The sequence below is a fragment of the Dama dama genome, chromosome 18, assembly GCF_033118175.1.
Source record: "Dama dama isolate Ldn47 chromosome 18, ASM3311817v1, whole genome shotgun sequence".
NCBI classification, from domain to species: domain Eukaryota; kingdom Metazoa; phylum Chordata; class Mammalia; order Artiodactyla; family Cervidae; genus Dama; species Dama dama.
In genome coordinates, this window is record NC_083698.1 from 110,939,718 (window position 1) to 110,953,234 (window position 13,517).

General features: G+C 58.2%; 1 protein-coding gene across 2 annotated transcripts in view; it reads left to right on the forward strand.

Moving 5' to 3' along the window:
• Positions 1-13,235, forward strand: part of DPP6 (dipeptidyl peptidase like 6) — a 795,051-nt gene extending 781,816 nt beyond the window's left edge. For both annotated transcript variants that reach the window (XM_061166191.1, XM_061166192.1), the window contains exons 21-26: positions 2,611-2,665; positions 7,719-7,830; positions 8,880-8,938; positions 9,518-9,590; positions 9,679-9,752; positions 11,390-13,235. In XM_061166191.1, the coding sequence (XP_061022174.1) occupies positions 2,611-2,665; positions 7,719-7,830; positions 8,880-8,938; positions 9,518-9,590; positions 9,679-9,752; positions 11,390-11,536 (520 nt within the window). In that variant the 3' untranslated portion in view covers positions 11,537-13,235. The remainder of the gene's footprint in view (positions 1-2,610; positions 2,666-7,718; positions 7,831-8,879; positions 8,939-9,517; positions 9,591-9,678; positions 9,753-11,389) is intronic.
• Positions 13,236-13,517: the final 282 nt, after the last annotated feature.

A 13,517-nucleotide genomic window follows, 5' to 3' on the forward strand; every position in this document is an offset into this window, starting at 1 on the left:
AGCCCTGCTTCGCAGAGGCAGCCACCCTCAACCCCCTCACCCCCTTCATTAAGTGTTTGCTTCCACCTTTCTGAACATGGCTGTCATGACGTCACAATTTCTCATCACTTGACTTCCGGTTGTCACAGGTGAGGACCATCATTCTCCCAGGCCTGTTACATCAGCTGCCTGGTTAGATCAGACATCAGAGGCGCAGGATCACTGCGTAAATGGTGCTGACTGCAGACCCCGTGGGGTCTCATGCCCTACTTTCTGCTACATCATTTAATTTTTCCTGGACTGTAGCTTTGTCTTTCATTTGGATACTTTCACCATCTCCTGGAGTTTACCCAAATTCATGTCCATTGAGTCAGTGATGCCATCCAACCATCTCAATCCTCTGTTGTCCCCTTCTCCTCCTGCCCTCAATCTTTCCCAGCATCAAGGTCTTTTCCAGTGAGTCGGCTCTTCGCATCAGGTGGCCAGAGTATTGGAGCTTCAGCATCTGTCCTTCCAGTGAATGTTCAGGGTTGATTTCCTTTAGGATTGACTGGTTTCGAGAGTCTTCCCCAGCCCCACAGTTTGAAAGCATCAGTCCACCACACCCGCTAATAGCCTGTGGATTCCCGCGCTCTTCTCTGGAGCTACAGCCCCCTTTCTCCTGCTTCACCTGGGCCAGGTGTCTGCAGGGTCACCCTTGATGCCCTGTCACGCCTTCCCTATGTCAGCTGCTTTGCACGCACCCAGGTCTCGTGCCAGAGAACGACAAAGATACATCCCCCTTTTTATTACTTTGTCCTTCGTGAATCTAGAAAACATCACAAAATGTCTTTGTTCTGTTCCCACGTTTGAGGTTATTGTTTATCTAAATGTCAAATCTACACAGATACTAATCTTTATCTAGAAGGCCCTGGAATCATCCACCATCTGGGGTTGCTAGTGAAAAACATCCGCTGATCTTCCTATTTTTGCTGATCCTCGTAGATGACCTATTGCTCCCTTCCAGGAGAAGGACCTCTTCGCTCTTGGCATGCTGAGACCTCAGCTCTTGGTGTGGGACTTTTCAGACTGAAGACTAACTGTTCTTCGTCCTCAGAAAGTTTTCACTGTGGTGTGCTGCTGACTTCTCCTTTCTCTGCTGTCTCTTTCTGGAGCTTTTATTGTGCTGATTGGGGTGCTTCTGGGTTTATTCTCAACATCTCTTTATCTCCTGTTTTCCAGCCTTTCTCTTAACGTTTATTGTCAGGCATGACACTTCAAACTCCGTAACCTTCTCTCTCCACCCAAGAGCAAAGTCTTCTTGTCTTACTGGTTCAGTATTTCTTCTCTTTCTAGGTATGTTAGTGATGGTTTTCTCCTGTTTGCTGTGTTCTCTCTGTTCCCTCTGGATTCCTGAATTTTTCTGGGGTTTTTTTGGGGGGGCAAGGGTTGTCAATACAATGTAAATGCTGTGTAGATAGTTGTCAGAGTGTGGCAAATTCAAGTTTTGCTTTTTGAAACTCTCTGGGTTTCTTCCTTAATATTTTCAGTAAGCATTTGGTTGAATCTGTGCATGTGAAACCCATGAATGCAGAGGGCTGACTGTGCCAAGGGCACGGAAGTCACCTGAATTTGTATCATGGTGAGAAGTCAGAGCAGCTGCTGCTCCACTCCGGACCGTCCCGCCCACCCCCAGGAACGGGGCGTCCATGGGCTTCCGACATCACCGTAGAAGTGCTGCTCTAACCACGAAGGGCTGGCCAGGTCGGGGGCGTGGGGACCCCTGGAGAGCTGACTGGAGAAGGACCGCGCACTCTTGGGGCCCAGGCTCGGGAGCTTTACAGTCCCCCAGACTGAGAAGGTCAGTCAGAAGTGACGGGGTGGCTCCAGCCAGCAGACACAAGAAAATAACCACCGGGCGATACCCGGAAAGGGGTGATGGGAGGCAGGGGAGGGAGGCTTCCCAGTGGCGGCAAGTGGACAGAAGCAGCAGATAGACTCCTGGCAGGACTCCTGCTGCTGAACGAGGGTCCAGAAACCAGGACGATTCCAGCCACTTTGTAGGAGAAATAAGGGGCCCTGGGGGATGGCTGTGAGATGTGGGTAGGGACGAAGCAGGACCCAAGCAGCAACCCCCAGGCGCCGAGCTGGGCACGTCCAAGGCGGAGCCCTGCCGGAGGCTCAAAGCAAGAGTGATGCTGCCCTCCGACAGGCCCACGAGAGGGACCTCCCAGGAGCTGGGGGCAAGGGCGCCCAGGTGGAGGGCCCAGTGCCCCGACCCACAGCCGAGTCATCCCTGCGGACCTCTGAGCTCCCTCCCTGAGCCTGAGGCTCGCGTGCTCCAAGCGAGGGGTGACCGTGGTGGAGACGGGACCCAGCCAGGCCCACGAGTCTCCAGCATGGCCTGTGCTGCTGTGAGTTGCTGGTTCTCAACCTTCAAGCTCGGCACACCCGGCTGCCCCGAGGCAATGCACGGGAGCCTCGAATACTTCACATGGGCGTCCGATGCGCTGTGTAAGCGCAGCCAACAGAGTCTCAGTACTTCCTCCAAGAGGGGGCTTTCATCTTTGAAAAGGGCAGAAAAGCCCGGCTGCAGCCCCCAGGTTGGGGTCCAGGCCACACTGACCCCTCCCTCTCTGTCTGGCCTTGCAGGGCAATGCTGAAGGAACCGTACATCGACAAGACGCGCGTGGCCGTGTTCGGGAAGGTGAGCTGCCGGCTGGGGTGACATCCCCTGCTTGGACCCCCGCCCGCCCTGACATCCGGCCAAGCCCTGATGTGTAGGGAGCGTCTCTGGTCCGCCGCGGGCGAGTGGTTCTTGTTTAAAAAGAGCTTGGATGTTCAGTCTGGGTTGGGGGTGTGGCCTTCATCTGAGCAGCCTTGGGAGCTTCTCACATTATCTGGACAGAAAGGCGATAAGAAGCAGATCCCTTAGGCATGCTCTGTGAGGCTCCTGACTGCTTTCAGGACCAGCCTGCTGGGTTCTCAGGGTGGTGCCAGGAACCAAGGGGAGGCAGGGGTCTCTATTTCTGTGTCTTCATGAGCAGTACTGGCTTCCCTGACGGCTCGGCTGGTAAAGAATCCGCCTGCAACATGCAGTACTCAATCTGCATGTGTGCTCAGTCATGTCAGCCTCTTTGCGACCCCATGGACTGTGGCCCGCCAGGCTCCTCTGTCCATGGGATTCTCCAGGCAAGAATACTGGAGTGGGTTGCCATGCCCTCCTCCAGGGGATCTTCTCAACCCAGGGACCAAATCCAGTCCCTTGCGTCTCCTGCATTAGCAGGCAGATTCTTCACCACTACCGCCCCCTGGGAAGTCCTTATGTGCAGGGGTCATGCTCATTTTGGAAAGGCTTCCCTGGCGGCTCAGACAGTAAAGAGTCTACCTGCAATGCGGGAGACCTGGGTTCGATCCTTGGGTCGGGAACATTCCCTGGAGAAGGAAATGCAACCCACTCCAGTATTCTTGCCTGGAAGATTCCATGGACGGAGGAGCCTGGCAGGCTACAGTCCATGGGGTCACAGAGTCGGACACGACTGAGCGACGTTACTTTCACTTTCCTTCTTTCATGTCCATTTACTAGGTTCCCTTACATGGAAGGGAGAGGGTGGGGTGACTCACACCCTGAGCTGTCAAACCAGAGAAGCTTCCATGGGTGGCCCATGTCTGCGGGCCGGAGCTGGGTGTGGGGCCCATGACTGGGCCTCGGGTCCCCGAAGACCACCTCCTATCGCTGTGGCCCCTTCCCCACCGTGGCTAGGCTGCCTGGACCGTGGGCTCTTGGTCTCACGGCAGGAGCACAGAGGGAGAGACACATAACCATCTTCCCTCTGAGAGAACAGCCCCACAGAGAGGCCTGGGGGTGGCCTCATGGCAGGTGGGGGTTTGAACAGGTAACAGGAGGGCAACGTCTTGGGTCATCACCTCTGAGCCCAGCGCTACCCAGGAGTCACGTGCATCAGAGACGCAACACCACCCCGTGGAGGGTCCCAGAATGCGTGCTGGGAGTCACGCACACCCCACCCCAGGAGGTGCGGTGATAAAGGGCCACCCTGGGGCCAGACCCGAGCCTGGACAGAATCCCCAGCTCAGTCTGTCCTAGCGGAAGCCCAATCCCAGCCTATGAGGCCCCAGGAGGCTGGATGACCCACAGCAGACCTTGCCATGATGGCTGTACCGCCCGCCCCCACGGAGATGTTCCTACCCAGCAGACTGGCCACGGCCCAAGGCCAGGCTCAGCCTCTGTCCAGCCTGGGAGCTTAGACCCAGCAGGCCCCCTGTTACCGGGAGCCTGGCCTCTGCCCTCTGCCCCTTCCCACGGCGGGCACCTGGACCCAGCCCCGGCCCCTGCACCTTCCCAAATCCACTCCGGGCACAGATGGAGGGTCGCAGGGACAGGGACAGGCTTCCTGGACACGTTGGCGACCCTGCCGGCTATGTGCAGATCCTGTGTGTGCGGACAAGGCCCCACATGCCCCCAGGACGCAGCTCTCACCCTGACCCTGAGACGGGCCAAGGACCCGCCTCTGTTGATTGATGGCCACACTGCACAGGCTCATGGGAGGTTAGTTCCCCGGCCAGGGATCGAACCCGCGCCCTCAGCAGTGAGCACCCTGAGTGCTAACCACTGGGGCTCCAGGCAACCCCGCGTTACCTTCCTTGGCAGCTGTGCCCAGTGGGTCTCTGAATAGTGCCTCAGATAGAGGCTTATGGACTCAGTGACTGCGTCTCTTCAGAGGAACAAACCGTTGGTTCCTGTAGCTGGTGGGCATGCTCTCCTCTTTCTTTCTTTTTCTATATAACATTTTTTTAAACTTGGCTGCATTAGGTCTCAGTTGCAGCATGTGGGATTTTGTGTCGTGGCCTATGGACTCTAGTTACGGCTCTAGGGCTCGAGACCTGAAGTTTGGGCTTTCGTTGATCCAAGACCTGTGGGATCTTAGTTACCCACTAAAGGTCACAGATGGAACCCACGACCCCTGCATTTGCAAGACGAATTCTTAACTGCTGGCGCACCAGGGGAGTCCCCTGATTCCCTTCTCAGGCCCACCTCAGTGAGTCTGGGCCCCGCCCAGGCTCTGTGTCCCCCCCATCATGAAGCGCAGGACCTCCCGGAGCCAGGGCGGGCCCGGCTGTGTCCTGCAGCTCTGCCTGTGGACTGCAGCTCACCCCGAAGGACAGCGTGATGCCGGGGCCCAGAACGCGCTCGCTGAGATCCTAGAAGGCCCTGAGTCCGCCGGGAAAGATGTGTTCCACATTTCTATGTTGTTTTTTTTTTTTCAAAAGACTTTGTTTAAAGCAGTTTTAGGTCCACAGCAAACTTGAGAGGTTTCCTCCCAAGCTGCGCAGCCTCCTCCGCCTTCACCGTCACCAACGCTTGGCACCTTTCTTTTTACACTCTGTGAAGCTGCACGGGTGACCACGATCACCCAGAACCCGCACGTCAGGGCTGCCTCCCGGGGCTGCACCTTCTGCAGGTCCGGACACGCGCACGATGACACGTGTCCATGCCCGTAGGGCCGCCCAGGGCAGCCTCACTGCCCTAAGGGTCCTGTGCCCCACCTGCTCACGCCTCTCCCCTTCCCTGACGCCTGTTCCTTGGGAGAGAAGCTGTGATATTGTGTACTGCGCTCAGTCAGTCACGTCCGACTCTCTGTGGCCCCATGGACTGTAGCCCACCAGGCTCCTCTGTCCATGGGATTTCCCAGGCAAGAGTACTGCAGTGGATTGCCATTTCCTCCTCCAGTGCATTAAAAATCAGAGACATCACTTTGCCAACAAAGGTCCGTCTAGTCAAAGCTATGGTTTTTCTAGTGGTCATGTATGGATGTGAGAGATGGACCACAAAGAAGGCTGAGCACCGAAGCATTGATGCTTCTGAACTGTGCTGTTGGAGAAGACTCTTGAGAGTCCCTTGGACAACAAGAAGATCCAATCAGTCCATCCTAAAGAAAATCAGTTCTGAGTATTCATTGGAAGGACTGGTGTTGAAGCTGAAACCAGTGCTTTGGCCACCTATTGGGAAGAGCTGACTCATTGGGAAAGACCCTGATGCTGGGAAAGATTGAAGGCAGGAAGGGGAGGGGACGACAGAGGGTGAGATGGTTGGATGGCATCACCGACTCGATGGACACGAGTTTGAGCAGGCTCTGGGAGATGGTGAAGGACAGGGAGGCCTGGCGTGCTGCAGTCCACGGGGTTGCAAACAAACACACCTGAGTGACTGGACAGCAGCGCGCTGTCCCCGGCCGTCACGGCGCTGGGATCATACAGTGTGGGCGCTTGTCAGACTGGCTTCTCTCACTCGGCGATACGCAGTCAAGGTTTCTTCATGTCTCTTTGTAGCTTCATAGCTCATTTCTTTCTAGCACCGAGCAGTCACTGTCTGAATGCACATGCTTTACCCACTCACCTCCTGAAGGGCCTCCTGGTGGCTCCCAAGCCGCTGTGGTGTTGACAGATAAAATGGCTGCGATCATCCGTACACAGTTTTCTGTGGACGTCTGAGTGTTCAGCTTCTTAAATACCAAGGAGTGTACGATCGTATGATAAAGGAATGCTCGGTTTGGAAGGAAACCACGAAGCTGTCTTCCACAGAGTTTGTAACACTTGGCATTCCCGCCGGCAGCACATGGGTTCCCAGCGGAGCTCCTGGGCTGCACGTTCTCAGCAGCATCTGCTGCGGTCAGCCAACATTTTAAAAACCTGCAAAATGACCTGTAAGCCTTGGTGATTTCATTGACCATGAATATTATTTGCAAGAACCCAAAAAGACTCTTATGTCATTAACAGAAAGATAGCCCTGTTTTACTGAAGGAGCACTGTTATAACACACTTAAACTTACTGGCAAAACCCGTTAATTCTACAGTGAGTTTGGCATAGATATCATGCCACCCTCCTGCCCCAGCACACAGCCCTCTGCACACACATCCACACCTTTAGCACCTGCCCACCTTTGCTCATCAAAGCTTTCCCTCTGTGCCCCTTCCCTCTGGGTCTTCCAAGAAACAGGAAGACGTCTGGGCCAACCAGCACCCACGGCAGCTCCAGTGTCACGCTTACTCTCCCCAGGAGGCTCACGCTGTGGTGAGCCTCAACCCCAGAGCGAGGGCCACACAGGATGCGAAGGACTGGCCACATACAGGACACGTGTGGACATCTGTCCCGTGCAGGCTCCTGAGCAGAGCATCCTGGCGGCCCATGCCCGAGCCCTTTGACGTTGACTCCTCATGGGTCCTCCCTCAGAATCGCAGGAAGCGGGGATTTCCCTGGCAGTCCAGTGGTTAAGCCTGCACACTCCCAATGCAGGGAGCCCAGGTTTGACCCTTTGTCAGGGCACTAGATCCCACAGGTCACAGCTAAGACCTGGTACAGCAAAAAAAAAAAAATCAGAGAAAATGGGTTGACTCTGTAGACAGGGAAGACAGCAAGCAATGGTACGCTGGAGACGCTGGACTGAAAGGACGTGACAGGCATGCACACCCACACAGGGTTCTCTAGGGCACGGTCACACTCCACGGCGACCGCCGTATTCCGCCTTCACGGCACATGACCCCAAGGCCCCGGAAGGGCACTCGCCTCACGGTGCATTTATTGGAGGGGTGTTTGCTTTCCCTCTTTCTATGTCCCTTGAAGATGTTTAATGTCGACCTTTTTTAAAGAAAGGGCCCCGTGGCCGCACTGCTGAGCCCCCGCCGTCTTCCGGCCCGGGCGCTTACCCTCGCCCCCGCCCCTGTCTGTCTCCGCCCGCCCCCAGGACTACGGCGGGTACCTGAGCACCTACATCCTCCCGGCCAAGGGCGACGGCCAGGCTCCAGTCTTCAGCTGCGGCTCCGCGCTCTCCCCCATCACGGATTTCAAGCTGTACGGTGAGGGTCCTGGTGAACGGGCACACGGCCTCCCCACGCCCCACCCCAGGGCCCCTCGCCTGGCGCTCGGTCTGATGCCCCTCAGGGAGGTGTGGGCAGCAGTGACGCCTGGCAGACAGAGCCTGGGTCGGGCGTGCGAGGCGGGGGGTTTCTCAGCCGCTTATTCTGAAGGCGGTCGACCCACCCCCGTCCCTGAACCGTTCTCCCTGATGTGAGACCAGGAGCCGAAACCTGACCAGCGGTTCTGCCTGCAGTGGACGGGGGATGGAAGGGGGCTCCCTGCAATCCACCCCCAGCACCAGCCTTCTGCTTGCGCCCCAGGGTCAGTTGGTGGGAGCCCCGCACCGCGTGTCTCTCAGCCTGCACTGTCCAACCCCAGGTGTGGGGACCGGCCCCTGCCCGCCCGGACCTAGCTCTGCGGTCACTGATCCTGGCCCGAGCCTCCCGGCGTCTCCGCCCTTTGGTCAGCCAGCCTCCTTTCCCCGAACATGAATGGTTCTATAACATCACCACTGGCTTGAAGTGTGGGACAGGCCTTCTCTGCGGGCTCTGAGAGCCGGCACTCAGGTCAGGGACACAGGGAGGCTCGGCCATCAGCCCCAGCTGCCCGGCACTGAGCCAGGCCAGAGGGGCCCAGGGCGTCTGGTCGCTGGTCTGCAGAGCTCTGTTGGATCCTGAGGCCCCTTTGGGGCAGAGGGACCAGCGTCGCTGCCACGGCTGCACCCTCCCCCACCCCAGTTCAGCACCCCCAGACCCTGGGGGACGGCCCAGGGACACAGCACCAGGGGCTGGGGGGCCCGGAGGCTCACGGTGGATGCTTTCATCTTTGGGGAGAGATTAATGCACATTTCAGCTGAAAACCATACAGGAACTCGCCTAATTCCGGATTTTAATAACCTAGAATGATCGCCCCATGGAATACATGCGACATACTCTGTTTTTAAAATTCAGCGAGGCTTTCTGGGGGCTTTATCCAGCTATTTTACAGTCCGAGGGGCTGGGGCTAGGGCCGGGGCCAAGGGCTAACGCTCCCCTCTGCCTCCATGCAGCATCCGCATTTTCCGAGAGGTACCTGGGCCTCCACGGACTTGACAACCGCGCGTACGAGGTACGTCTGGGCGTGGCCGCTGCTTGGGACAGCAGCCTCTTCTCCCGCCCGGCCCCCTCTTAGCCCCTGCCGACCCATGTGCCAGCATAGCTCCCTCTGAGAAAGCCCCGGGCCCCATCCCTGAGAATGTGGGTGACCCAGCCCTCTCCCAGGTGTGTCTGGTTGTCTGTCTGGAGCCGGAGGACAGAGGAGGAGGCGGGGAAGGCTTGGGTGGGGAGCCTGTCCTGGGGTCCATAGGCTGGTGTATGCATGGGCTCTGCCCCCCAAGGCTGCTTCTGCTGCGGGAGGGGGAGAGCCTGGATGGGAGGGGGCGGGCAGGGAGCTCCTCTGGGGCCCCGGAGGCCGCTGAGGCTTCAGGGCTGAAAGCCGCAGACGGACATTGGCCCGACCAGCATGTCACTCCCGGCGGGATGGCGGCCCCAGGCTTCCTGCAGGGGAAGGGGACCCTGTCTTCCTGCCCCCCCACCCCTCATCTCCCGGCCGTCCCCTTCCTGAACGGGCTGAGGCCGCCAGGGCAGGCAGAGAGCGTCCGCTGCACTGCCCGGCCAGGCCTGCGCTGACCCCGCTCCCCGCATGCAGATGGCCAAGGTGGCGCATCGGGTGTCCGCGCTGGAAGGGCAGCAGTTCCTGGTCATCCACGCGACCGCCGACGGTGAGCGCCTGACCCTGGGGGCTGTGGGGAGCGTCGCCCTCCGCGCTGCCACGGGCTCTGACAGACCCTGTCCTCTTTCTTTCAACAGAAAAAATCCATTTCCAGCACACGGCAGAACTCATCACACAGCTCATCAAGGGAAAGGCTAATTACAGCTTACAGGTACGGGGCTGGCCTGAGACACCCCCCGCCCCCCGACGGAGGAGAGTCTCCGCGCGCGGCCCTCCCACCCCACAGGGACACGCTGCTGGGCCCGGTCCTGGGAGGCGGTCGGGGACACGTCGGGTGGGATGAGCAGGGCTTAAGGGGACGACGGGGGAGGAGACGGTTGGATGGCATCACTGACTCAGTGGGTGTTAGTCTGAGCAAACTCTGAAGATAATGCAGGTCAGGGAAACCCAGCGTGCTGCAGTCCATGGGGTCGCAGAGCCAGACGCGACCAAGCTCCTGAGCAACAGCAACAAAGGGCAGCTCGGCTCTGCTGGGGCTGCGCTCAAGCCCCTTCAGAACACCCCTCACCCCGCCCCGCGCCCCCAGGGGGCGTCCCCAGAGGACAGAGTCCTGCCTAGTTCACGCATCATCTGGGCCCCGTTGAGAGAGCTTAGGTCACAGGACAAGGCCAAGCGCATCGTATGACACGTCACAGCCCCAATAGGTCCAGCGGCAGAGCTCTGAGTGCCGGAGTGGACCACGCCCCAGGCACAGCTGGGGCCCAGCCCAGGCCCCCTGGGTACCGCTGCAGGCACAGAGCGGCTGAGACGCTCAGCCTGTAACGGTGACAAGGCCAGCTGAGGGCCCCGGGGCCCAGCACCCGGCCAGGGGGAGGCCTGCCTCCTGCTCTGTACCCCTCGGGGCTGGTTGAGGTTTAAGGCACAGGCACTAGCTCAAGGACCACCTTCCTAAATCCTGAGACCAAGGTGGGTGTCACCCTCCAAAGACGCAAGAGGGGGACAGGGTTCACGTGCAGGAGGCAGCCCGGTATCCTGGCAAGATCGCAGGCTTCGGGGCCGGTGAGGCCTGGCTTTGACTCTCTGCTGGGACCAGGCCCTTCGTGTGGAAGTGGAGCGGTGCCCGGGGTGCCCGGTGTCATCACGAGTGGGGACGGAAAGATCAGCTGCCATCTTTTCAGCCGCCCCCCCCTCCCCCGCCCCCGGTGGCCCAGGGCTTCCCTGCTGGAATCCGCCTGCCATGCTGGAGACCCGGGGTCTATCCCCAGGTTGGGAAGGTCCTCTGGAGAAGGAAATGGCAACCCACTCCAGTGCTCTTGTCTGGGGAACCCCATGGACGGAGCAGCCTGGTGGGCTATGGTCCATGGGGTCACAAAGTGTTGGACATGCCTGAGCACAGCGTTTTGTGTCTTAGGCCTTGTTCTGAGCCTTTCAGGGGAACTTTATGTCGTTTCATCCTCACCAAGCTTAATGAGTTAGATTTGACGATGACGATCGTCTCCATTGGACACCTCTGGACGCTGAGGTCCGGGAAAGGCCCTGCGCTCGGCACACAGTGAGCCGGGAGCTTCCTGCACTCACTGGGGTCGCAGAGTCGCGGTTCCTCCCAGTTCTCTGGGAGTGCTGACCCCTGCAGGCCTGGCCACTGCCTCTGTGGTCCCCGAGCCTGGATCCGTGTTGCGAATTCACACAAGCAGAGCCAGATGCGCAGAGTCTACTAAACAGAGAATGTTGTCCGATTTCTTCCCTGATGCTCTGAGGATGCCCTCTGCCCTCGGAGCTGAGTCTGGCCACGCGGGTGGTGGGGGCGGGGCAGCGGCCACGCAGCTGAGTCCTCTGCCCCCCTTGCAGATCTACCCGGACGAGAGCCACTACTTCAGCAGCCCCGCCCTCCAGCAGCACCTGTACCGCTCCATCCTCGGCTTCTTCGTGGAATGCTTCAGGATCCAGGACAAGTTCCCTGCAGTCACAGCAAGAGAGGAGGAAGAGGAGGACTAAGCCCCATGGCACACCGCCCGGCCCCTCCGGGGACAGGGCATGCTGCCCCGGGCGCCCCGCGGCCTGCCCGCAGAGCCGGGGGGCCACCTTCATCGCATGTGTGTCTCGGGTCCGAAGGCATTTCTGCTCCAGAAACAAGCTCCTTGACGGGCGGAGGTGCGTCGCCGCTCCCGAGGGGCTTCCTCGGAGCCTGGAACCACCGCCTCCTCCCCGCCGCAGTGTGACCGGGGCCTCCCCACAACCCTCCCCAAGGAACAAAGCGGAGCCTGGACGGCAGTGCAGAAGCTGGCCCTGGAACTGGAGCTGGCAAGCGGCAGCGTGGGACCCGGCCTCCCCCCGAGTCCCGCGCCCCCTTGGGAGCATCCCCCCGTGTGACGTCACCGCGCTGTGGACCAACCAGAGCACAATTATTTTCACAGTACCTGTCCCTAGATTGGCCCGCTCCTGTCTGTTATTAGGAGATTCTGCGTTTTAAGGGGCTGTACAAAGTGTCACTGTAGCTAATGCTAATGGTTAACCTTCTGGAATTAATTTGTATTTTTCTATGGTTTTTACCTGACACTGTCTCTGGTCACGGGGTTGTTTTGCTGTGCGCTTTTTTTTTTTTTTTTTGCTTTGTTTTGCTTGGTTTCGTTCAGTCAGTCTGTAGGCTTTGCACTTGTTTGGATTAAAAAAACCCGATCAGAAGTAACGGCTCTCCCCGCAAGATCGTGTCTAGACTTTGTGGGGACCTTTCAAAATACTGCAAATGACATCCAGCACTGTTCACTAAAAGTTCTAAATAAAACCCGTCTCCCACCAAGTGCGTTAGGATCTGGCTCAGATTCAGACCGTCCATTTCCATGTGTCCTGAAGTCCATCCTTTTCCTCCTGGATAGGTTGTCTTTTCAGAGGACATTTGGTTAAAAAACATGAAAAGACCAAGCGTTGACTGCACCTACAGGCCCATCACGTGTGCTCGGGTGATAAGAACTCTGGAGGAAAGTGGGGGGCCCGCGCCAACATCGCTCCCCCCGCCCCGGGAGGTGGCCGTGTCCCCCCCAACCCCCTGCACGCAAGCAGCCTCGGCGACATTCCAGCCCGGCCTCGTGAGGCGTCCTCTGCTCAGAGGCACAGCGGCTTCCGTGTGTATTTCACTCCGTTGTATATAGAGACAGGACTGCGGTCAGCCATCGCCACTGCCCCCCGCCCTCCGCCAAGTCCTCATCGTGTTTCGCCTGCATGCCCGCAGCCTGGCCAAGCTGCTGTCTCTACGAGTGCTAGCTGGAAATGCACCGAAGACCGTCGTCGCCTCAGGAGCTTGTTGACAGCCTGAATGTCCATTCTGATGTCTCCAGGTCCCGCTCCCGCTGGGGAGCGGGGGGTCCCTGACATCCTCGTCTGCAGAGAAGACAGGTCCGTGTCGCTATCTGGTGTTTGGGGGGTTTGCGTTTCATCTCCACGAGCTTTGAATGTCAGTTGCACTTGGTTCGACAGGGAGATCTCCGTCACGGGATTTCTTTTTTCAGGTGATGCATCAGCGTTTGGGAAAAGGAAGAAGGTGCCGCACACAGGACTGCTCCGAGTGCTACCTGGCCATGCTTTTTGTCTTGTCAGCCAGCTCAGTCTGAAAGGGGAGGCCGGCTCTGGCCACAAGGTCTGGAAGGAGGGAGTGAGGTGTGGCATGGTAGTGTTTGTTCATCCATGGAATAAAACATTATTTTACCACTCGAGAGCTCTTTTCTTGCTTAGCCTCCACCCTGCTTCACCTCAGAAAGTGTGCTGACATTTAAGGAGTCTTCGCGGTCCTCACTGGGCCCTGACCAGGTCTGATGTGTCCTCGAGGATCTGTGTGTGGCTCTGAAAACCCGCATCCACAGTAGCAGTAGCACTGATGGTAGAAAGGGTGGGACTGGTTAAGTCCATCAAAGTCCCAGATCAACCAGGGAAGTGAATTTGAGTTTCATGTCTGAAGTTTCAAGGGGAAGATGTAGAGGTACCC